This window comes from Lagenorhynchus albirostris, chromosome 8 (assembly GCF_949774975.1).
Source record: "Lagenorhynchus albirostris chromosome 8, mLagAlb1.1, whole genome shotgun sequence".
Lineage (NCBI taxonomy): Eukaryota > Metazoa > Chordata > Mammalia > Artiodactyla > Delphinidae > Lagenorhynchus > Lagenorhynchus albirostris.
The window spans coordinates 78,683,648-78,711,069 of NC_083102.1; the positions used below are offsets into that span (position 1 = coordinate 78,683,648).

The window sequence follows — 27,422 nt, forward strand, 5'->3', positions numbered from 1 at the left end:
TATGGTGTATTTCGTTGATTGATTTGCATACATTGAAGAACCCTTGCATTCCTGAGGTAAACCCCACTTGATCATAGTGTATGATCCTTTTAATGTGCTGTTGGATTCTGTTTGCTAGTATTTTGTTGAGGATTTTTGCACCTATGTTCATCAGTGATATTGGCCTGTAGTTTTCTTTCTTTGTGACATCTTTGTCTGGTTTTGGTATCAGAGTGATGGTGGCCTTGGAGAATGAGTTTGGGAGTGTTCCTCCCTCTGCTATATTTTGGAAGAGTTTGAGAAGGATAGGTGTTAGCTCTTCTCTAAATGTTTGATAGAATTCACCTCTGAAGTCATCTGGTCCTGGGCTTTTGTTTGTTGGAAAATTTTTAATCACAGTTTCAATTTCAGTGCTTGTGATTGGTCTGTTCATATTTTCTATTTCTTCCTGGTTCAGTCTCGGAAGGTTGTGCATTTCTAAGAATTTGTCCATTTATTCCAGGTTATCCATTTTATTGGCATAGAGTTGCTTGCAGTAATCTGTCATGATCCTTTGTATTTCTGCAGTGTCAGTTGTTACTTCTCCTTTTTCATTTCTAATTCTATTGATTTGAGTCTTTTCCCTTTTTTCTTGATGAGTCTGGCTAATGGTTTATCAATTTTGTTTATCTTCTCAAAGAACCAGCTTTTAGTTTGATTGATCTTTGCTATCATTTCCTTCATTTCTTTTTCATTTATTTCTGATCTGATCTTTATGATTTCTTTCCTTCTGCTAACTTTGGGGTTTTTTTGTTCTTCTTTTTCTAATTGCTTTAGGTGTAAGGTTAGGTTGTTTATTTGAGATGTTTCTTTTTTCTTAATGTAGGATTGCATTGCTATAAACTTCCCTCTTAGAACTGCTTCTGCTGTGGCCCATAGGTTTTGAGCCGTTGTGTTTTCATTGTCATTTGTTTATAGGTATTTTTATTCTGTCAGTTGCTATCAATTTCCCTAGTAGTTAAAATCTCAAAGATATCTTAGTCACAATATTAAAATTGCTGGAACTAGCTAGAAGCCCTAGATCCTCAGAAAAGACTGCTAGTGCTATTTTCACACTCACACACACACACACACACACACAGACACTTCATTAAAGTAGTAGCATTCAAAACCCACCTTTTAACTTTTTCCTAGCACATCTGCACTCTGCAATCCCCTTAACCTTGTTAGATATTAGTCAGTGTGTGGTTATCAATGAAACCTTTTATGTGAATTCTTAAATAGCATTCAACAGGCTCTAAACACAAGACTTTTGAGATCCCTACAGATGTTAGTCGTCTTTAATAATGAAGTATGTTATTTCGACAGATGTAGATATTTGGAAAACAGCTGATAGCTAATAGTTATACCTGCATTTTTGCACATAAACATCTATATTGTAAAATAATGTTATAAGGATTTTGGAGAATTAGAGGTACCGGTGTGAAGGCAAAATAGAAGATTTTAATACTCAAAGGAATGTTAATGATCAGCATCCCTTCTAATACCATTCAAAAGAGTACATTTTTGTCCATTCATATGTTCCAGGTAGTGTTGCAATTGATAGAGCATTCAGTCACTTGCTCAAAATGTACTAATCTTGAAAATTACACTGCTGATTGCTAATTTGTCAGAAATTTAAAGAAAAAACAAAGCATTCCATACAAGTATTTTAAATCAGTGCTGGCATGCATAATAGACATTTCAAGTCTGCCTATCCACCGTTTCGTGGAAAGTTTAGTTACGGTAAAGATTTGGGCTTGATAATGTTATACAGAGTTCTTTTAACAAAAGAAATAGAGACATTCTTCAAGGATTAACATTTTATGAGTCAGGACGGGGGACTAGGACTTCCATTCAAATAAATATATAGGGGAAAAATCCTATGGATAGAATACACAGCTGGTGAAAAACATAATATTCCCACATACATTTCATGTCTTTTTGACATGTGTATCTTCACTGTATACAGACTTATATACATACGGACTTTCCCACAGAAACATGCCACATACATAGAAATGGAATGTGTATTTTACAAATAATTCCTTCACAGACAATCCAGGCAATAAATACTAAGTGAAGTGATAAAACTATCTTTTTCTGTGGCTCACTCAATTATGCAACATTAAACTGAATCTTTTTTTTTTCTAATAGATTATTTTGAAGGTACTTTCAAGTCACAGAATGACCAAGAATGAATGCTGTTATAGTTCTCCCAATAGCATTTTATTGTGTCACATTTTCAGGGGTTTATGATTACCTGTCATGAGGAAAGTTTTGGAAAGACTAGTTTTCTGCTACAAGGCTCACAGGTGGAGACTTCAAGCAGGAACTAAGTCCAAATAACTAAGTAGTTGTCCTAGCATGAGCAAAAATGGCATATTTTCATCACTCTAGGAAGTCAGAGAGTATAAACCTCATCATTTCTTTTTTCTTCCTGGTGCATCATGTAAGTATTGGTAACCTTTGATTCCAGAGGATGATACCAAAAAATGAGAAGAGAAAACACAATAAAAAGTTTTAGTTATAATTTACAAAATTCCACCTGGGAAAATTGTATAAAAATCTTAAAAAATTTGGAATCGTAATGTCTTCGGAAAGCAAAGGGCTTAAAGATATTCAGACATTACATCATTATTTTTCTTAAGTTTGCCTGAGGAATATTTAGGGGCAGGTATTTTAATGTGGTCTAACAGGGACAAAGAAAGACATAGAACAAATTTTGGCTAGGCGTAAGTTCCATCATAAATCAGCTGTAGCATTAAATATGGTATTCAGAACAAAACCTAAGCTTTCTGAATCTTCCTTAACTGTACAGTTAATCTAGATATATTTGAAAATAATATGATATTATGTTGCTTAAATATAAGAACAATGTTATTAATGTAACTCATCAGCAAATAGCATATATGCTTTAAAAGCTGTTTTACTGGATAAGTTAGAGGAGAAATATATTTAAAACATTTTGATTTTGACTTTCCTCATTCTCCCCCACATAATTAAAATAACCTAATGCGTGTAAAGACAAAACAATAATGAAGCCAAGAAGACTGTATTTGGTAACCCCTCAAGGCAGTATTTGATACAAGTTGACACAATTTCTAATCCCCTACCTTAGAGAAATTCCCAAAGTGAAAAAGATGGCCTACTTGAGGTCCAGTGTTTTTGTCAAGTTGTTTGGGAAGAACAAGGCACACCTGCCCAAAGTACACCAACTTCATAAAATGTAGAAGTTCTGGACTGGGAAGGCATAGAGTTGATGAAGCTAAAATATATTCAGATTCTCCCAGAAACTTTGGAGTAACTTAAAAAAAAAAAGGCTATGAAAATCTAATGGGAATTGAGAACATTTGAGTCTAATTAAGAGAGACACTATTTTTTGTAGCCTTGGATATGCTGATCCAACCATAGGAAGAATCCTGCAGAAGGAAAATGTTGCATGGGAAAGCGTGTTGATAGATAGGTCTTGAGTTGGAAGTATGAGGTCACTGGTTTATATCCTGAGGAGAAAACCTGGACATAGTCCATGAAAAACAGCTGCTTTAGTAAAACGTAATGTCTTACACACAAGTGGAATTAAACTAGCTACTGTCATTTTAAGGATTCCACAACTCTCCAAGAGAGGTGGATGTTTGGATTCAAGCCTTTCAGATTTGCTGCTTCAGCACGAAAGTATAATTTTCCTTGAAGTAAATCAATAACAGAAAAAAATACATTTCAGTCAGAGTATATACTTTATGACTTGAATTATTTACATTTATTGAGACATGATTTATGGCCCAGGATGGGGGCTATCTTGTGTTTCATGTTTACTTGAAATGAATGTATATTGTATTCTTGTTGGTGGAGGGTTCTACAAATGTCAGCTAGGTCAAAGTGGTTGACAATGTCATTTAAGTTTTCTATATCGTTGCTGATATATATATATATTCTATCAATTATTTGAAAAGGATTGTTGATATCTCTGAATATAAAAATATTTCTTTGTGTAGTTCTGTCAATTTTTGCTTTGAGTATTTTGAATCCCTCTTATTAGGTGAATAAACATTTTCTATTATTATGTCCACTTAGTTTTAAAAAAGTGTAGGTTTTTTTCCCCTGCCAGCTCTGTAGAACTTCAGAGATCCCCCAAGATCATAGTTGACTTCCACTGAGAAGTGTCTTCCCAACTATGGGAGTAGGGGAGTTGGGCTTGATTCCACCATTCTCTGAATCTCAGCACACCCCACCCACGCTCACCCTACCCCTCCTTTTTTAAATACCACTCTTATTGTTTTAATATATTTACAGGGATATATTATCATTTTAACAAAAAATAATGTTTAAAAACAAAAACATTACTCCTCCCCCCTAGTTTCAGATCCTTGTAAGTTGTGTTTCCTATAGCGAAGATAGTTACCGACTGCTGGGCCGCACCCCACAGGCCTGCAAGCCTGTAGTTGCCCAGCCTCCAGACCGAAGAAGAAACCCAGAGACAGTGACAGAGACATCAATTTATTGGACAGGGGAATCTTAAGCAAAAGAAGTTCTGGAGGGACACTCCACCATTTACAGCAGAGGGCAGGCAGGACATATCTGCAGTCTTCTCTACCAGGGGGAGGAGGCTACCATTTACAGAGGGAATTGGCATCAGGTTGGCTCATCAGTTACCAGGGAAACCAGGAGCTGGGGCACGCCCCTCACAGCCCCTCAGGTTAACGAGCATCACAAGCGCAGATGTTTCCCTTTAATAAACTAGCAGGTGGAGCTGTTCTGGCCTAAAGGGCATGGGGCAGGCACGTTCATGTGAGTAGGGTGCAGATGAAGCAGGGACTGGTCCAGAGTGGATGTACAAAGAGCAAGAAAACAGTCATCTTGAGTGGCTGACCATACACCAACCCCCCGGAATTGGGTGGACGCCAGCTGGCTCCTTTCCTTGCCTGGTGCCACTCACGCCAATTGAAGGAGACCAGGTTCGGCAGAGCAGAAGTTTTATTTGTTGATCAAGGTATGGGAAGGGAGAAAGACCCCTTCCACGAAGGGGATGGAGGTGGGAAACTTTTAAGGGGAGGGTATGCCATCAGAATTGCGGAAAGGGGTGGAGACTTACAGAAATAGCTGGAGCATGTGCAGTCCTTTGCACATGGCAGGCACTAATTGTGCCTAGCCAAGTGCAGGGCCCCCCCCCCATTTGAGCGGAGGTCTCAGGGTGGTAAGGAAGCAAAGGAAACTTTCTAATCCTTTGGGTCTCATCTGCGCAGGCGCGGCCCTCGTGGTCAGACTGGAACCGGTTCAGGGCGGCTGACTGTCGCCATCTTGGCCCTGTCTGGCTGCGGCAGGTTCCGCGGTATTGCTTCTGTGGCGTCTGCCTTCGTTTCTGTTAAACTGGCACAGCTGTGGGCATAGGCGGACGGATTGTGGTGTGGGGAAAAGAGTGGGTTAGTCTCTGTACTGGCGTGGGTCTCTTTCTGGGGACGAGAGGACGCAGTCAGAGAGCCCCAGACCATTTACTGGTCGATAATTCAGCCTCTGCAGCTGGACCCAGGTGAGGCTCCATGCGCCGTCATGCTGTACCCATGGCTCCAGGGCCTGGCCTGGTGGAGATCCCTGACTCACAGGACCGGCAAAGCCACTGCACAGGATGCGCGGAAGGGAAACGGGTAGGTTGCCCTGGGGCCCGGCTGAGGAGATGCCAGGTTGGGCATACAGTAGGTGCTGACAAAGTGCTTAGGGATTTGGAAGGTTCGCCCTGCGCAAGCCTCACTGGAGGTTTTGTACAGCAGATCCTTCTCGTGCCAAGAGCAACGCTCTGTTTAAAGGGCATTTCAAGGAAGCCAGCTAGCACCCGAATAGTTATGATTACGGGTCCCAGAATTTGGTCTGTGTCTGAAGAGGCCGAGAGCAGGAGCTAGGCAGGAAGTATCACCCAAATGTGAGTTTTAGGCCTGACCGGACCCCTGCCTTTCTTTGAGAGCGGGCACTGTCCTCTTAGCTTAGGGGCCTGGCTATCAGCTCATGCTGCCCACGAGGCTCACTTCCCTACCTGGCTAGAAGGGATGATGCTCATCCTTCAGAAAGGCCTGCCTGGCAGGAGGATCCTGAATGCAGTGATCAATTAGCTGTGTCTGCCGTGGGTGCAGGAGGGAGGAATGGCTACATATGTGCCCAGAATTTGTCATCACGCATCTAAATGCCTGGTCAAGGCCCCACCTCAGATTCTGCTCACACAGAAAAGCATCACAAGACAGAGATGTCAGCTAATGGCTACACGCCGGCCTGTGGCTACAGCCCTGTGGATGGCCGTGAGGACCCAGCTGGCATGAATACACGAGAGCAGCTACCCTCACCCACTGAGCCACCCCCAGGAAGGCGCCCCACCCCCCCCACGACATATGGACGCCTTTCTTGCTCTAAGGCCGATTATATATATCAGAGAATTGACATATATATATATATGTGCCTGATATATATTACAATACATACAATGTTTTTACAAAATGTACCATTTTACAAAAAAATGAGTTGGCTGAAATGTACAGGTATAGATATATTTTAAAACCAAGAAGCAAAAACAAAAAAATGGTCTCTTGAAACAAAGTGACTTTGTTTTATTTTTCAATTCTAGACGTATGATTTAAATTCTGGGAAATCATCCAAATTTTTTATTCAGACAATGGCTATTAATCAGTTTTGGCTGAATTCGATATTAAATATTTGTTAAGTATGTGTTTCACTAATTTTATGGCCTTTCTCAGTGTTCTAATTAAATAGATCCTTTTTTTAAAATTTGGAAATGTCTATTTTTTTACAAGTTAAAATTATACTAAGGAATCTACCGAAAACATGGGGTATTGTTATTACAATACTGTTACCCTCCAATAATTAAAGGAATTGAAGACAACACTAGTGCACAAAGAAAGGAATTGGTCTGTACTCAGTTTTCAGAATACTTAGCCTAGGTAGATAATGTCTGTGATTTCAAGAAAATTCCCACCAAACTTTTTCCCAAATATTTTAACATGCATTATTTATTCATGTTATATTTTTAATAATCAATTTCTGCCATTAGTATGATAGCATCTCCCTGAATATTCCTTGAAAAAGAATGCTTTTGTATTAAAAGGAAAAAGAGACTCAGTGTCATACAAGGTAGGTAAACATTGGGTTTAATAGTTTCCTTAAGCAAATTTCCTTACCTCCAAAAGTCTTCAATGTCTTAATTTGACGTATAATATAATGATATATGTAGTATTCTCTCAAACTCGTTTTCTCATGGAATCCTTTATTCCATGAAGCATCAGAAGAATCTTGTTTTATAGAAATATACCTGTATAGCATCATTCATTCATTCATTCATCTACATGTATGTTTGCTTTCATTAGGCAAAGAGACAGGATCAACAGTTCTTAATATATAGATAATGTCAAGTAAGTGTCACAGAAAATATTTTCTAACTTTTGTCTGGGATACTTAAGATTTTATAGCCACATGCTTTTCCTGTTTAGTTTTCTGTTTACTAATCATAAGAAATATAGTAGAAGGTAGAAAGAAAATAAAAGACTTTATGATTAAAATTAAATTTCACTACAGTATTATTTTGAACCTCAACTAGAGTATTTAAAGAGGAAGTTCATGATAGAATTAATTAATTAACAAAAAATACATTTAAGAAAAGATGGGCCACAAAAACAGTATAAGGCCAAGTATAAGAATCCATTTAAGCAGAGATTAAAACATGCGCGTTTTTATTTTTTAATGGTCTTTCTTTTGGGAAGAAAATAGGCATTTTTTTAATCCCCATTTTGTCCTCACATGAGTATAAGGTAAGAGTTCTAAGGTCAATGATAATTCTGCTGTAATGTATATTAAATCAATGTGTGTACTTTTTCTGAATGTTACAAGTCAACTGCTGATAGTTCAAACGCTCTCTCTTTCTTTGATGTCTGCAAGGATGATAACCAACTGTACGGGATGTGGATGATGTGCCTTTCCTGATAGATCCTCTTTTGACTTAAAGTCTGTTGATTGCTCCTTTTGCAATAAGAGCATTTTCAACTACCTGAATCAAGACTTTCATAATATCACTTAGTGGTTCTTGACAGCTAATGAAGTGTCAAAGCAGGGCTGATAAACTCCAGAGCCTATCAAGAGGGCTGAGTGTAGCATTTTTTAGATTCTGATTTACTAAATGAGGTGGAAGTCATTATGTTCATCAAACAAACTCAACTATGAACTTTTAAACTAATTTCTTGGCTTTTTTAAGGAGAAGTAATTTCTTCTTATTGAGTACTTAGAAATGGTAAAGCAACCAGTTATATTGGGAAAAATTAGAAAATCTTTCTCAATTTTGTAATTATACTAGTTTCTACCACTTTTTGAGTTTTATCAGTAGTGGCATTTAACTTAATAAGAAACAAACACCTGTTTTAAATAACACCCTTACAACATTAATATAAAATTAAAATAAATTTTTAAAATCTTGGAAATCTTGTTAAAAATGCATTGCTGCTTAGGGACACAGCCAAATACATAACCTCAACTTCTAAAGCAAGTTTTGTGAGGTGGAAGTTCATAAGTTGCTCTTTTCATAACAATTGATTAATTTGAATAGAAAGTTAAAGTATGTGTCTTTGAAAAAATAAACATGTTCCAATTTTAAGTATATAAAATTACTTTCTATTATTTAATCCTAAGTTTAGTGATAACAATATTGTTATAAAGACATCTACAAAGATAATCTATTAATCTATCTACAAAGATAATCTATTAACTATTTACATGCAAAATAAACAAGTATCAGGAAAATGAAAGTATTAAGATATCAGTGACCTTAGATAATGTTAAAGGACTCTAGTTGCTCACATTGAACTACTCTGAGGGTTTTATTAGGACTGAATAGCACTAACACACACTTTCTCTCCCTGCAAGTCTAAAGGCAAATTTTACCCCTATTGTTCTCTGCATTCAGACTAATGGGAGTGTCTAATTTTGAGTGTGTATTGTGGCCAGCAGGGATTAAAGGGAGGTCATGTTTCGCTCTAAACAAGGTTTATTACTTATCATTCTAACATTGTTATTAGTGCTTTGTTTTGGTTTTTCTTTTGCTGTTTTTTTAAGAGGAAAACAGCCACATTTCCTGATGAAGTATAGAAGAAAGTTTAAAAAGAACTTAAGCTGTTTTTTTTTTTTTTTTTTTTTTTTGCCTACTCTTGAAAAAGAAGTAAATCTGTTTCTGAATTAGATGTTTGTCTTGTGGGGATAAACGTCTCTGTATCTTGTATTGGTCTAGAGAATCTTCAGTGTCTGCTGTCCTGTCCAGTCCAGAGATGTGCTTGATTTAATGGGCCCTGGGAGAGCAAGGATTTTCCACAAAACAAGCTGGATATTTAGCTTCATCCTAGGGAATCACTTAGTTGTCCTTTGGGCTCTTAAACCAAACCTGGCTCACATTATATTTAATTTCAATCCCAGAACAGTTCTAAACACGACCCAATCTTGGAATACATTTACAGTGGAATGTTTTTGGAAAAGAGAATAGAATAATTTAAACTTGTCTCATTTTCTGTATAAGGTAAAATTCTTAAATTATTTTGTTTCTATACAAAATTAGTTTTAGAAGTAGTACTATCAGATAACTTTACAAAAAAATTATTTTGGCAGAGAAGAATATAGGAAAACTTAATTTTTCCCAAATTATCTATATAATAATCCTATTTACCCCCTTTTCATTTGTGTATGTAGAAAAATTATAAAATGTCAATGAATTGTTATGAACTAATTTCATTAGGGCATCTGACTTCCATTGCTTAATTAGTTCTGAAATGTGCTCACTTCAAAATTAAATACATTATTAGGGGAAAAATACTTGCGGAGTTCCATCATAAATAGGATATTATTGTCACTAAGATTAGAATGTCCCCAGAACACATTGTGTGGTTTCATCTAGAGACTCTTTGAGTTCATTGGTTTTCAACACCATCCTCTCTCATCTCCCTCCTACCCCTCTGTAGGGAAATCTGATTCAAACAAAATCCTTTTATAAGTAAGCCTGAAGCCTTCATGATCAAAATTCTAGTTATAGAGGTGGGACATGCCAAGTGAATGCCCTCCCTCCCCACATCCCCCAGAAATGACAATTAAAAAAACATCTCAGGTGAACAACTTCTATTTTTCAACTGACAAACTTAAATTGCATTTGTTTGTGGCACTCAGATACTATATAGTTTAGAGAATGAAGAGACTAGGAGTAGTAAGGGCAGCAGGATAAATTATGAGTTATCTAACCCATATGCACTATTTTACATGATAAACATATCCATTTTATCCACCTAATTGGAAATCCATCTATTCATTCATTCAGTAAACATACAGTAAACACCTTTGTCAGCCAAATCTGGGGTTTAGGTAATTCGTATCCCCAGCCACACACAGCTGCCTCTTGGATTTGGTTACTTGATTTATCCTTGGGAATATTCACATCATCTCCTGGACTTCCTTGTGACCTTCTCTCTCCCTCACAGCTCTAAGAATTAAATAGATTCTTGTCTCAGTTACAAAGGGACACCCACAAACACTGAATTACATATGTTCTCTAGTAAGTTCACGCTTGGACACACCAGTTTTTGTCAGTGATTAAGGAAAACTTTTTTTGCTCCCATAAATGTGTTTTGGGATGGAAATAATGGAAAAATACTGATGAAATACTCAATTTATTCAATGAAAGGTCATTTGCTCAGCATTAAGGCAATTCAAATCATTCTTAAGCAGTTTAAAAAAAATTCTTATAGTGAGCATATGCAACACATAATGGGTGACTAAGTGGTTTATAACTATTTAATTCTCCATATGTGTATATTTTACACAGTTTTGTTACTGGAGAAGTGAAATATTCAATTTGTAAGTATCAGAATAAGCTTGCTTTCTTTTAGTCATGTGGGGAAATGCTAGTTATTTGAAGAACACACTGAAACATATGCTGTGGTGTATGTAAATGGAATGACCAAGACTGCCTGAAAAATCAAACTTTCAATTATATTAATCAGATAAGCATCCTTTTTTTTTTACTTTGCTAATGATACAATGCTTACCACTCATAGGCAATTAATGCACAGTTGCTGGTGAACTCATTGATGATGGAAACCTGCCTGTAAAGGAGCCTTACAAATAAAACAAAAGACAGAATCTAGAAACAAATTTTAATCCTAGATCACTAGCCCATCACTTAAAGCACCAAATTAAACTGATTTGAATTGTAAAAGAAGTATCTACATTTCAATTCTAAATTTTTACTGACAAATCATCTGGCACAGAAATGAGTGATCAGTTATAATATATGTTTGTATTAATAATTTTTGTCCACATTGAAACATTTAGTTGATTTATATGATGACATTTAAACTTTCATTGTTATTCTTCCAAGAAGTAAAAATTAACATTATGCATTAGTTATTTTGTAAATTGTTTCCAACTTTTTTTTTTTGATTATATGCCTGTGCCCTAAACTTACTGCCATCAGCTATCAGGCAGCAAAAATAAGGAGAAAAAATTAAAGTTACAATTTTTTAGAGATTTATTTAGAAAGAGGATTGAACTGAGAGCTAGGAGACCTGAATTTAAACCTGGCCTCTGCAACTGTTAATGGTAGAGTCACTCATGCTCTTTTGCAAATGGAGGCAATCAGACTACAATCTGAAGTAGATCTCAAATTCAATAATTAATTATCTAGTTAATCATTTCCTCTACAGATAATTAGACCCATATGCCACTGTGGTAACTTTATATCTAAAAGAACTAAACACATAGTCTAATGCCCATGCAGATAAATGGCATGCAGTTAATGCATTCGTGTGTGTAATGGTCAAAGTGTGTGAAGCATCAGAGGAGGGAGTGATACCTACTAATTCTTAAGGCTTTCATAGGAGAGATGGCTTCTGACTGTACCTTGAAGCATGAGAACATGGGAAATAAACTAGAAGCAAGAGGGGGGAGGCTAGATTTAGAGAAGAGTAAAGTGGCCATTTCTGATAGCGTTGTGGGAACTTATAGAAATAGGCATAGAACAAGGTAGCAAAGGAAGATTAGGGACTGTGACTTTTATTAGGGAGACTGAGCGAAGGTGATAGTGGTGGGTGTGGGTGCTTTTTTTAAAAATAAAAACATTACATTTTTGAAATTGGCTCTGGTCAATTTTTATAATAATGCCTTGAACAATATGTTAAAATTGAGAGAAATTGAAGATAGGGGACCAGTTAAACTATTGCTATAAACTATAGCAATAAACTATTGCTATTGCAATAATTTCTGTGTTTAATGTTACTAAACAAAACTCTGAAAAACTTTATTCATATGATTATTATATATAAAATGACTATAGTAGTGCTTAGCACATAGAATTTTTTAAAATAGCCATTTTATAGCCACATTATAAATAATTTAGGGTTTAGATGGCATAATTTTATTGGTTATTTGAATGCAATATATAATTAGAAAATCTAGTCTATAATCTGACATATAATACATATCACAACATTTACTTATTCCTAGATGTTATTATATTTACTTTTTCTGAGTTTTTGCTGCCTTTTTTTTTAAAAGGTGTTTCAAATACTATTTATTGAGACACTTGCTTCTATGTGCCAAGACGAGGTATATACCAGGAAAAGGTTCTAGGATTAGGAATACAAATATAGGTAAAAAGCAGCATATTTTAACTCTAGAAAGGGAGCCAAAAAGATAAAGCGGTGATTAACCTACATTATTACATGGTACTGTTTCACAAAGGAAGGCATGTTATACTGTCCCTTAGAAGGCTGGAGAATTCACAGGAGAGGCGTAACCTAGATCCTGAAATCTGAGTAGGTTCACACGGTAAGTGAACACGGAAACCATTGGGAGATAGACCACATTCTAAGCTGTGGTAACTATAGATAGCAGACCATTGAGGTAACTGGAAACAATTCTACCCATGCATGTGTGTGTGTGTAAATATATATATTTATAAATCGTTATATATAGGTACATACACACAATCTACTGGTGAACGAGCCCAAAAACGTGTGGAACATACAAAGGGCTCAAATGATACGTTGGAAATTTCTAGGCAGGTTTTAAAGAGGCAAGTGATGTAATATCTGTGCTTTGAAGTTTGATCCATTCCTTGTTTGGATGAATATATTACTAAGAAGTTGTTATTGCTGTATGGTCTGTATCCTTAAACCTTGCAAGTTTCAGAATGTCTGATATTGCCTCTCTTTCTTGCTGGGTATAAACTTATTGAGTCACATATGTTTTCAGTTGGGTATTTGCACAAATTCCTTTTTTGTTTTCTGGCAAATAATCTTGCTTTCAATAAGGATGAAGCCCACCTGATAACTTTCCTTCAATACGTGACTGGGTTTTTATTAATGGATTCCAAATATATTCTTCCTTTATTTAGGAAGTTCCATAACTGATCCTCTGTAAGATTAGATTTTCCTGGAAGATGGTGACATTTCAGTCTGCAGATATGTTTATTTTTAGGTTTTATTTCCTATCTTTTATTCTTATTATCTTCCCAATCAATTTCATCTCTTTCAATGAAAATTTGATTTTGTTATTACTTAGTTTGGAACTTTGGCAACAAGACTCAATCCTCTCTCTTCTTTGTCAGTTCCTCTTTCCTATGCTTTTCAGTTGCATTTTGGTCAACTTTTTATCTCCTGACAGTGAGTGAGCGAGCTGGAGGAGTTCACTCTCTCACTGTTGGAGTATACAATTGTTGTTTTGACTTGAAAACAAGCTTCACATTTTTTAATATATTTTCTTCTAGGAAAATATATTCTTTCATATTTTGGCGATTGGTGTGTGTCTTGTGAAACTCCATCAAAGACACTGTGGAGTAGTCTGGTGTTCACACCTTCTACTCCTGCTTTCACTGTAGTTTACCTACAGTGATTTCCTTTAGTAGAAGGATAATGCACACACAATAAATATTGAGCATGTGTGTGTTATTAGAACAGTACTTGGCATATAAGTGTTTGTTACGATGTTGCTGCTGCTTTTGTACTTTAGCTGTACTTCTGCTTTTTATGGACATTTTCCAGTAAGTTTATAGCCATATAGACTCCTACAGCTTGTTTATGTAATAAAGCATTTATGGATGGAAGGTTTGTGATTCGTTACATTTTAGTTACTAATTACATCATACCTGGGATATTTGTTTTGTAGAAAGATTATTCTGGAGGCAGTGCATAACATGGCTTGTTGGTATAAACCTAGAAAGGAAGTTCTATTAGAAGATAATTAGAATAATCAAGGGAAGAAATTATAAGGAATTGAACTATGACAGTGGCAGTGAGGATATAAGCAAAAGCAAGTTACAGGAGAAATTATAGTGTTGAACAAAACTGAAGTGATGGAATGGGTCTCTGGATGATGAAGAGGCTCTGGTTTGTACAATTCTTTGGATGAGTGATACTTGCAACCAATTTAAAAATGTACAGAAAGGTGATGATGTAAATGGAAAAAAGAAAAGGAAGTGAGTTCTGATCAATTCCTGCAGACTCTGAGATATTTGTGCAATATGTAAATAGAGGTTACTAGTAAGCCTTTGTTTGGCTTTTGGGGGGAAAATCTGTCTTTGAAGACATACATATGAGACATGTCAAAATACTGCTAGTGACGAAAGCCATAGTTGTGGATAAGATTATACACAGAGTTATTATTGTGTAAAAAGACCAAGTACAGAGCAAATAAAATAATATAAATATTTAAGAAACTCTTAACTAAGGTGAATTATGTGATAGTGAGAGGTAACCAAACTTCTCAACAATCAGTTCTTAGTGTTCTCCAAAGCATATTCTTGTATTTCTCACTTTTTCTTTTCAATGATCATTTCTTAGTATTCTCAAAAATTCTGCCGCCTTAGAGGTAGTGCAGAGGAGGACAGAGCCTGGCCTCTGGTGTCAGGAATTAGAATCTTGACTCTACATCTCACAAGCTTTATGACCTAGGATATTCCCAATATCTATCTGAGTCAATTTCTTCATGAGAAAATATGGAAATGAAAATTTCCACCTCGAACTGTTGTTGTGGGCCTTACATAAATACACTAATAAATCATTCAGCAGTTTTTTTGGCACATAATAGGCACTGAAAACTTATTTCCTTTGTATTTTCTCTTCTGTCTACTGGTTTTTATTCACGTCCTCTTATACTTCCGTGTAAGAAGGTTAAAAAACTAGTCCTCGATGAACAAAATAAAGTAAGAAAAATAAGGTGAATTTTCCCACAATATAACTTTATTAATCTCTAAAAATTATTCTTTGTGTTTTTTTGGTCCTTTCTAAACTTTTTGCTGATTAAGTATGAAATGATAATGATAGTAAATAGCACTTGTTTTGTTGTTTTGTTTTTATAGTGCAACCTTTCTTTTCAGCCCTTATTTTGTTTTTGGAAATTTAAATAATAATCTAGGGAGCGATGAAATACAGAATCTCAAAATTTTGGGACCTTGATGAACTTTCCAATATTTACAAATATCTAGATGTGATCATCATTTAGTCAAAATATTTTGGCATCATATAGACCCAAACTTTGACTACTTTAAATAGCATCTTTGTTCTATGAAAAGGATAAAGTTCAAGTCATGGAAAAAGGACATAAGCCTAAAGCCATCAGTGAATACAGGCAGTTCATTAGAGTCCAGCAACTGGTGGGGTCCTATTACCTTTCATGCTATAAAACTTAGAGAAGGGAGGGTATTGAAGGGAGGGAGAAAGGAAGGAGGAGAGAAATAGAAATGTCATGGAAGTCAGAAATATAGAGAACAGGATGGCTATTGTTTGGATTTGAGGTTAAGTGTACAGCAGTTTTCTATCCATCTATGAGAAAGTCTAGTTCTGGGCGGTCTTGCATTCTAGAAAGCAGTATTCACTTTATTGCCTTTTTGAAATCTGATTCGATCATTGTAATGTAATCATCTGTATAGATCTGTGCTTATCCTAAAGATAATCAAGATACCACAGGAACTATACAACTTTCTTATGTAGAGCTGAATCTACATACGTGATTTTGATGTAAATTTTGTCACCTTTTATTCTTTTCGTATATTAAATATACAAGAGCATTAACTTATAAAATAATTTTTCAGTATCTTAAATAACGTACTGATAGTGACTGCTAACAATGTCTTTTTCTTTTTCTTTATTCAAATAGAGCTACATTAGAGATCCTGATGTATTCGAGGGGAAAAGGCAAATCTGAAAATTTATAAATAAATAAGTATAATGAAAATGACCGTTGACTCATTAGAAGAGAATCACAGTTCTTCTCCCATGATTATTTGATAGGATATTCTGATTAAAGAACAGATCGATTAAAATTTCTTTTCTCCTTTTGCTGCATGATATTAGATTTAAAAAAATCTATCAAATGGACTTTGTGTCTTGAACGTCGTAAGATTCATAAGATTTTTTAGTATTACATCACAAGAGAGTGCAATCTATTTATAATTGAAAACAATGCTGCTTGAAATTATATGAATTGATTTTCCCTTCCAGAACATCTATACACTTATGCTTACTTTCTGCATTGTCTTATAGCCTGTCATAATAATGTGATAATAGGTAGCATTTATTGAACACAGACTATTTGCTTGGCCTTGTGACCACTTTATCTTTCATTTTGTCATTAAGCAAATTATAGAAACACTAAATCATTTGGTGAATCTGGAATAAACAAAATGTTTGCTTAATTATCTTTCAAATTTAAGAATACATAGTTCATTAAGAGTGCTTGTCTGAAATGGCACTTTTGATTACAGTCCTACATTTACTTTTCTCTATGGTTGACACGGCATGTAGAAGTTGAAGTAATGTCTCAACAAGGGAAAAACTGAATTGCACCGAAAAAGAATTAGCGCCTTTGTATGCTTTAGTCTACTAGGATTCACCAAAGTCGAGCTGATTCTATAGAAATTTAGGTTTTTCTAAAGTAACATTTGTTGTTGTTTGACTAAATGTGAACATAGGCAAGATGTAAGAAAGTAGTGGAGTATTAAACATCTCATATTACTGAATATTAATTTTAATTCCAATACCAAGTTGTGTAATGGTAAGATTTACATAACAGAAGCTGAAAAGAAACACCTAAAATTTTTTGACTCTAAAGGAGTAAAGTCCAAGTTGAAGTTATTTAATATCAATTGCAGCTGAACATGTCTACATATAAGGAAAATAAAATGATACATTTAAGTTAAAAATCATAAAGGAAAACAGAATATTTAAAAATGTGAAATCTAGACTTTGAGAAAAAAATCTCTGATTTTAACCTAGGTTTTTTCACCCTGAAAAGTGGTGAGATAATCTAAGCAATCCAGAATTTGCCCTGGCTCACTGCCAAGAAGGTCTCAAAAAGACTCCTCTCTCAGTTACAAAGCAATGTGTGAAGTCCCTGATACAGAGGAACATCTAAAGAAATTGCAGCAAAAGGAATTATGAGGCAAAGTTAAGTACATTTGAAAGGAATGTAGAATAGCTGCTAACCTGTACTCCAGGAAAAATTGCCTTTTTGTTTAATGAAATGATCCAGCAGTAACATTTTTTAAAGTGTAGTTTGTTTCTAGAGTGATTTCACATGTAAATGACTAAAGACTTTCTCTAAGTTGTCGGTACCTAGGAACCAATAATTTTCCCTGAACTCAACCTGTAACATATTTTTCAACTGTATGAATATTTTCATTGTTTAAAATTGTGATATAGAAAGTCTTTATTTTTGCTATTTAAAGTTCAGCATACAGAAGTTGGCAAACAAAAAAGAATACTGTTCTTAATATGACCATTACATTTAATATTAATGTAAATCAAGGAGCATAGTGATCTTCTTATTTATCCCTTCACCATACAAAATTACTGATGTTAACAAGTTAGCACACTTGGTAAGAAAGTAGAAAAGTACTTTTTTCATTCAGCTCCATCTGGACCCTTATTTCCTACTTGTAGTCGAGAAGATCAAACATTAATATTTAACCTCTACTTATACAAACAGGTAATCTTTAACTGAGTGTTTACTATGCAAACTATTGCAGTAATTGTTTTATGAATTACCTAATTTCACCTTAATAATAACTCTTGGGAGATTTATTATTAACCCCATCTTCCAGAACTCAAGGCCCAGGTAGTGTAAGGAACTCATGCTAGTTTACACACCTTGTACGTACTGAGGTGGTGCTTGTGTTTTCACCTATAACTGTGACTCCATGTTCTATGGCTGTAGTAGTTGTCTTCCTATAACTTCTTCCACATTATGCTTAGACCTCTCTTTCATGGTTTCTATGCATTTCAAATTAAAATCAATCCTTGTGTCTCTTAAATGACCCTCCCAGTGATTAATATCTCTATGTAATTTTCTTGGTTTAGACTCAGCTGGCTTTTTAAATTTTTTTAGTTTGCCTAGCTACCTATAGTTTAGTCTCTCTGGTATTAGGGTAGAATTATAGTGTTTAGAATTGGAAAAAAGAGTGAAGGTTATCTAGTCTATTTGATAAACAGATCTCTTTATACAACCTTTCAGTCAATGCATGAATATATCCGGTGATACAGCCCCTGTCTCTGGTACTAGCCCTTTCCATCCTCACACAGCTCAGGGTGCCTGAAATATCAGTCTTACATTGACTCTCTGTAGCATTGATCCTTTACAATCATTTCGTGAGAGGAATGGCATTTACATTCAGATATCATGTGGTGGATTCTCTGTTCTTTCTCTCTGGAGACTCACAGCTCTCATTTATTTCTGATGATGACTTGCATGAATGAAACTCCCTTGATCTATTTCTTCCTTCCCTCCTTCCTTCTATTCTTCCTTCCTTCCTTTTTTTTTTTTTTTTTTTGGTCAGAGGTAGAGAATAAGATAAGACAAGCCCAGTATTGTACTGTTTCTCATGAAGAAATTAGAAAAGCATCTTTTAACAATGTATTAACAATTAATTCTTCTAATTTTGTGAGTAAGATGTAATGTATAGGTAGGTAGGTAGGTAGGTAGGTAGATAGACAGGCAAGCATTCAATTTAATATTCATGACCTGGTAATATGGAAAAGAAACCATGTGAGTTGTGGATGATGAGCTATTAACTATATATCTCCTTACGTGAGGGAATGTTAATTCTGGTAGATAACTCATTTATAGGAATGATTGTAATAATTGACAGTGTGATGCTGATTATGAGTAATTCAAGCAAAATATTACCAATAAATTAATTCTATGAGAATTCTTAGGGATTGCATTTGAACTAGCTTGGAAGAGTGATACTATTTTCTCTAGGTGGCATATAGTTGTAGGTGTCAGGAACAATGGCAGGAAAGGCTAATAAGTGGACGACCACAGAGCATGTTTTCCTGGAGGGTTGTGGACATGAGAAAGAGTACTGAGGTGGGGTCTAAACACAGATGGTGTTGATCTGACCTTTAAGGCTAAGTTAAGGAGTTTGAACTTTATTCTCTATTAAAATAATATTTTTGATAAGATGGAAAAGGCAATAAGAGAAATAAAGCAGGCAACTTATCAAATGACTAATGTCCTGGGATAGGGCTGGGACATTGAAGCGGAAGGGTCTTCATTTCGGCTTCCTCTCCTTGGAAGGCACATTCTATATTTTATGGAGACTGATGAAAAGGTTCTGTGTGTGCACGGTAAAAATCTGAATCATTGATTCAGGACACATTTCTGGAGACTCCTCAACATTTCTATCCCATGAGAGATGGGTTGTGGTGGTATGTATATATATATATATAAACCTAATTTCAATTGAAGCAGATAAAGAAAACCTCTTTGGTGATGATCAACACTTACCTCTCTAGTGAAAAGGTGGACTTACTGTTATGTCTATCTGAAGATGTTTTTGTCACTTAAGGTGTAGGTCTAAAAAAGTTCAGTATTTGCCTGTTCACAACAAAAGCAAATTGGAAATCAATAACAAACTGAAAAATTGGGGTCATGTAGTAAAATTTATTTAATTCAGTGTTTTCATAAAAGCCTAACTCAGTTGATCTATTATATATGTCAGTTACAAAATATTACAAAGGATTTAGATGGTGAAGTTAATGATTTAATGGTCAAAAAGACGTAAATAAAAAGAGGCCTCAAACAACCTAGGAGGTTGAACAGTGTTTTCCCCACACTACCTCTGCTCTGTTGGTCCCTATGCTTATCCTTCTAGCAATGACTTGGAGCAAATGAAACCACTTAAACAAGTCTTAGTAAAGTTAAAGACATTTTGTATACAAAGTGACCATTCTGATCTATTACTACATGCAGAGATTGCACCAGCCCAATTGTTTGGACAAGGTATTTCTCTCCTTTCTTGTGTAGGAGTGTGTGGTCTTGAATATGAAATCAGCAAACTAATGGGAGTATAACTCCCACTTCAATGAAATGTAAAGAAGTCCTGTATATTTTTTACTACCACAAAGAATAACCACTGATTCGTAACTACAGCAGGCAGCAGCCTCATTACCATGTACCAATAGTCTGTGTTCATATAGGACCTCACATTAACACCCAATGTCTTGCTTTGTTACCTTGCAGAAATGTTGGAATCCAACAATGTGATCACTTTCAATGGCTTGGCCAACAGCTCCAGTTATCATACCTTCCTTTTGGATGAGGAACGGAGTAGGCTGTATGTTGGAGCAAAGGATCACATGTTTTCATTCAACCTGGTTAATATCAAGGATTTTCAAAAGGTATCTTTATTCTAATATATGTACTATTCTTTTGAAACAATTCAAGTTATATAGAATTTTCTAGTTATTTAACAGTGTGACAACTGAAAAAAATTGTTTAAATTAATATTTTATCTTTTCAGACACAAATAAAAATAATGCACTGATCTATCACAAATCAGTGGATGTAGTAAACCGTCAAAATTATCAGGGAGGAAACTGTACTATTTTCAGTGATCATTATAAGAAATACTAACTTTAGCTTATTCTTCCACAGTTCTATCATTTTTCCTGCATAAAATTAAATACCTAAAGCATTATAGAAATATATCATAATTGATTTCATGTACTAGGTATATATATTTATATATAATTTACATATCTCTCTATATTGCCAGCACATGCAGAGTTCATCACTCATCATACACATGCCTCATCTGAACGTTGCCTGCGTTTGGAAAGTTTATTAGAGCACAGGCACTCTCATTCATTTACATAGTCTATATCTGCTTTCATTCTACAATGGCAGAGCTGAGTAGTTGTGATAGAAATCATCTGAATCACAAAGCCTAAAATATGTACTATCTGGCCTTTTAAACAAAAAAGTTGGCCAAACCCTGATCACAAAGATCAGTTTTCAGTGTCAGGTTTTTGCAAGTATGGACATTTAGAAACTAGCCTTCTATCAGTATTTTTAATATACTTTATTGTGTTTCTGGATTATTTAATTAATAAGCTATACAGTTTGGAAAAAAAAATATGGATTGACAGATTAGTGGAAATTGTGCTACTGAGTCTATATGCTGTATGCTAAGTCAAACAGTTTTTTTTCAGTCGGTATTTCCTGTCAGTTCTCTGAGGAACAAAGATCTTTATGCAACAGCTTTCCCAAGAGTGGTAATATAACATGCTTTTTAGGGTGCATACACTTTAGTGTATGTGTGTGTGTGTGTGTGTGTGTGTGTGTGTGTGTGTGTGTGTGTGTATTAGTTTTGCTGCTTCTTAACACTTGGTTTTAAAGTCGTGTGCCTCAACTTTTTATAAACTGTAACATATTGGACAGTTATTTTTAAAAAGTAACAGAATTGTAAAAAGCTTTTTTTCTGGTTGGAGAATGTTGTTTTGGGATAAAGTGAAGATTTAATTTCAGGTCTGATTCATATCTCTAATAGAGTATACTGCTAAACCTAAGACTTTTACTTTTCTTCTGTTACCCAAACATTAAAATTCTGACTATATATTAAGAGATTTGATTCATAACATATAGTCAAATAAAATGGCACTGCCCTTAATGATATATTTTGGAATTAAGATATAACATTTAAAAATCACCTTGGATGTTTCTTTTTTTGATTTTTCAATATATTAGATTTTGAAGCTTCCTCAGATTAACAATATCCCTAAGGTTATCTACTATCTAAGAAAACTGATTATCCATTGTTTTTTCTGAAATGATAAAAATATTTATCTTAGCATCTTTTGTAAAGGTCAAAAAATAAGCAAGTTTTTGTTGTTTTAGTGAAAGATAACCATCCTTTATAAAATGAATGAAAAATCTAAGATGATTAGGAAGACTACATATTTTAATAACAGGAGGTTATTATATCAGTTCAACTTTTCAGTGTTTGTAGAAATTTCATCATTTTATGAAATCCATATATATGAATATATGTATATACTTATATCTATGTATCTATTGTATATATCTATAAATAGAAAATATTTGAGCACATCTCACCTCAGAATATATGTTTAATGTATTCAACATTTTTTCTGAATAAATATTCTTAATTTGGTTTATATATTCAATTGGCTCTAAAATTGAAAAGAACTAAATTGTCATATAAACAACCTACTATTTTATAGGTAAGAAAAATCCTAGAGACATTTGTGTGCCCAGGATGCATCACTTGTAATAAACATACACTGAAATAATGGGTTAAATAAAAGTTAAGTGAGTTGCCCAGTGTCGTAGTGTTCTTCTTATAGGCTCTTGATTCAGATCATTATTCTAATAATAGAAGACATATTTCTAATTTTAAAGCATTCATTTCAATACATTATTTAATTTTAATTATATCACACTCTTTATAAGGGTAAATATAGTTTACTTAAGGATTATATCTGTTTGTCTATATTGTCTATTAATGCTCTTTTTAACCTATATGTAATATTATTCAACAACTTTTTCCTAAGCATCTACTACTGTGATAAACTGTATAGGGGGCACTAGGGTATGTCATCAGTAATTCTTGAGGAACTTACAAGATAATACTAAAGATGTATGAGCATAAAGGGAAATACTAGGCCAATCCCTGTTAGAGACAAAAACACAGTCTCAGGCTTGGAAGGACCATGAAAAGATTCTTGGCCTTGGTAAAGGTCTCAATCTCCTTAAGGCATAAATGCTTATTCGATAATGAGTAAGAAGAGCTACCATGGGTAGATGTATAGAAGCCTAAAGAAGGGAAAGTCTAAAATAGATCATGAAGCACTCTGAATATGAGGGTAAGAAATTTAGTCACTGTTAACTGAGAAGTTTTTGAGCAAGAAGAAAAAATATCAACAGGTTAACAAATCTAACCAAAAGATAGGAATTATTCTTCATGGAAATAGATGCTATTGGAAGGACAATTTATATATTTGTTCCGTTGACTTATAGTTATTCTCATTAAATTGCTTTCCAAAAGAGCACTTTATACACCAGAATTTATTTTACTCATGCCAGATCTTTAAGCTAATATTTTTTTACCCTGATCTGTAACAAGTTGGGAGTACACACCCCTCTAAATATGAGAGAATTTAGCATGAATGTTAGCAAAATTACTTTTTATTAATATTTGTCATAAGAGAGAAATCACAAAATGAGGCCCATGTTGTGTCAATGCTGATAATCAAGAGCTAGGAGACTACGAGAAAACAACATGCCCTTTTCAATTTAAAAAGTTATCTGTTTTAATAATCTGTGATTCTTGCACAATCTAGCTGGAAAGCTGAATATACAGTCAATAAATCTTAGCTCTTCTATATATTATTTTTGTGTCCCAGAGAAAATTTATATTTGATCCTTCTCCTGTGTATGTTTTACTTTACATACACAGACACACATGAAAAGAAAAGTACATGAAAAGGAAAAGAATACATAAATTAAGAGCTTCAAATGGTAAAAATAAATCCATGTCCAAAAATTTTTAGGGCTTTTTATTGTGATATGGACCTGAAATGCATTTGCCATGTCATCATAGGTTATTTCAATATGTCCTAAATTCTTGTTTATAAATGTGTTATATTTTGCTTTTTAATTCCCTAGATTGACTATCACAGCCTTTGCCCAAGTTTATGACCATTTATACTGAATTATCTAGAGGTTCCCAGATGAATGATAATCAGTCATTTTGAGACTAAAAGCTTTCTAGCAGACATGGATGATGAACTGCCATCATCTCTGGATTTTTCTTTTACATACGACTTTTTTTTTTCCCCTGAAATTAACTAATGTTACCAGAAAAGAAAGATGAATAAAAAAAAATTAAAATTGCTCTACCCCAGTACAGATAGGAGTCATGGGAATTGCTCAGGGGACTGGAAAATTTTATATTAAAATTTAGATGAGGGTATTTGAATTAATATTATTGAGGGAAATGCATCTACAATCCTCTAAGCCATGAGTCATGCCTTGATTTATCTACCACTGTCACCTGATTTATCTACCACTGTCACTGTATTCAAACAATACAGGAACCTCTGGAAAGATGAAGACCAAATATCAGGGATGAAAATACAGTTATTACACAGTTAGTCTGAGTTTTGCCCACAGTGGGGAAGGTGATTTTTTTTTTAGAGCTATCTATTTGCTTCTTCATTTCCTCCTTTATCTCCTGAAATTATGTAGTGCTACTCTTACCTATTTTCCCTGTCCAAAAAAAAAAATTCCTTTCTAAAATGGGTTTTTCTAACCCTATCAGCTGCTCATTATAGCATGTCATGCTGAGATTTGAATGACAGAAATGGATCCAGAGCACCTGATATTAACATTTCAAAATCACTATTTTATGATAAAGACCAATTCATTTAGAAGACTGCAAGCCACATTCTATGCTTATTTCTATCTCTCTTCACTAGATTCTCACGTGGTCTCAGGATGATCTCCCTTTCCCAACCTGCCTTACAATTCTTTGCATTGCATACTGCTTACATCTACTGACTGCATAAATTTCTGTGTTGCTCAACTTTCATTTATACAGCAAAGCCTAATGGGTAGACAGTGAAAGATGTTAAGTTTATGCCAATTGACTGATGCTACTGCAAAGTCTTAAACTAAGAGGTTCCTGCCACATAATGCTTTACGGAACTTTCTTTATCTCAGTTGCTCCACTTGTTCTAACAGACTATAAGGTTGGATCTCTTAGAAAACTTAATTGGCAGAAAATAATGTTTCTTCTCTGCCCTTAGATTGTGTGGCCAGTGTCTTACACCAGAAGGGATGAATGCAAGTGGGCTGGAAAAGATATCCTGGTAAGTATCAATCTACTAAGTTATTTTAGTAATTGCATAAGGAATTTATTACTCTATCATCATTTTTGTCCAGTGTTATATTAAACACCATTCTTTGCTTCTGGACTTAGAAACAAATTAATGATATTTGATTTTGAATATTGACATTTTTATGTAAAGCATTGAAAATCTTATGTAAAGCAAGTGGGTAGAAAATGACAATACACCTGAATAAAGCAAAAATGGGTTCCTTTTGATGATTTATATACACAAAAGGTAATTTACAGTTTTAGCATATATACTTATACTCAATAAGTCAACTTATTTGTGCAGATTTGTTTTCATGTTAATTCCTCTTGAATTCCTTTTGAATGAATTGAAATTTTTCTTCTTCTGAAGCATCATGATTAAATTCCCCTCCTTCTTTCCATTTCATTCTATTCCTTTTCTTTCTTTTCCTTTCCCCTTCTTTCCTTCTTACATTTCTTCTTTTTTCTCCTTCCTCCCTTAGAACTTCTCTCTTCCCTTCCCTCCTTCTTTCACACATTTCATGCACTCATTCCTTAAATAAATATGGATTGAGAAATGACTATGCAACAAACATTGTCCTGGGTACTACAGACAAAAGATGAGTGAATGGTAAGCAGTTCCTACAATGGTTGTACCACTGTTAGTAGGTAGAGGCCATTTTTCCTGAGGTAAACTTCGTCAGTTAAATTAAGTGGGCCACTGGTTTGAAGTATAGCCAAGGATCTGCACAGATCATGAAAGGCAGTTATAATCATTTAAATCAATAAATTAACATGAATTCAGGATTTTAAATATTTGTATTATTTTATGTCTTATCAGATATTTTTGGATCCAAAACACAAGGAAATAAGTTTAAAAGTTTTGTCTCTATATTAGCATTTAGAAGAAATTTATTCTATGTGCATAAAGACATAAATCAACTTGTATGTATGTATATAGACATATAGATATTTTCAAGGGACAATCTGATTGATTGGTAGCAGCTGCCTAAGATTATGTATATGTTTAGAAGGGTTTAGAAGTGAAATCAGTGTTCATGGAAAAGAATGTCTCAATCTGGTAGCAGAGTTGGCTACAGGTGAAGGCAGATAAAGGAGCACAAAGCACAGCTATCTCCCATCCATGATTAATACATACCAGCAAACATGGGAAATTCATCCTTAAAAATTTCAATTTAAATATAGTGATTACACGTCACATTAAACCATAGTACGGTAAACATTTTTCTGATTATGTGAAAGTGGACAAAAAATTCTGTTCTATCAAATTTTATACTACCCCAAGTTAATACATAGGTTGGGATGATTGAAAAGGAGTAAATAGAAAGAAAAATGAAGTAGGAGTCCAAAGAATCAAGAATTTTATGTTGATTCCCCACTAACTCATTAATTTTAAATGAGCAAGTACCTCAACTTTTGGGGGGTTTTAGTATCTTATCCATTAAATGGGACATTACATATTTGCAGTTGTGAGAAAGAAGTTCAGTAGATTTTGTGATAATTATTTAGAAGTAGGTAGTATTGCATAAATGTAGGCAAAAAATATGACTGAATACACAAAAATTTATTAACATCAAAATGCTATATTTACCATTAACAAATTATGTTGAAAGACTTCAGTGTGATAATAACTAAGGATGGAGAGAAATGGAGGTTTTACCTGTATACAGCTGTGACTTTTAAAAACAGATTTTTTTTTTCTCTTTCTGTTAAAGTGTAACAGGTGAAGACATGGAAACTTAGAATTACTGAGAATTCTATCCTGTGCCAAGTACTTTGATAATTTAGATAGTATTTTATATATGTAGTTTTAACAATAATCTTGTCAAGTGGGTATCATTACCACTGTTTTCTTAAGAAATATAAGGATTCAACATATTCATTCAGAATTGTTTCATTCAGAAATTTTGGAACAAAAAAAAATTTTGGAACATTTTGAGTACTATGCTAGAAGTCAAGATCAAAATTTTTGTGCCTCTGCTGAAGTTTTTGGTGTTGTGTGGCATGTATGGATTTGAACTTAGCTATTAACACACAGATAATAAGCAATATAAATTCAAATAAATACCTTACCTATTCTGATCTTTTTAAGCGTGTGGATGTAATGATAACCAGCTCGTGACATTCCTGTAAGACTCAATCACAAATGAAATTATTACATAGACTGTAATGCATGATACAAAATTAACTATTAGTATCTGTAACAGAGTTGCTTAGACAATTT

The 27,422-nt window shown here is 34.4% G+C and overlaps 1 protein-coding gene across 1 annotated transcript in view; it reads left to right on the plus strand.

Moving 5' to 3' along the window:
• SEMA3A (semaphorin 3A) overlaps window positions 1–27,422 on the plus strand; it is a 231,017-nt gene that overhangs the window by 39,284 nt on the left and 164,311 nt on the right. The window contains exons 2-3 of the mRNA XM_060156161.1: window positions 20,539–20,696; window positions 25,128–25,190. Of these exons, the coding sequence (XP_060012144.1) occupies window positions 20,539–20,696; window positions 25,128–25,190 (221 nt within the window). The remainder of the gene's footprint in view (window positions 1–20,538; window positions 20,697–25,127; window positions 25,191–27,422) is intronic.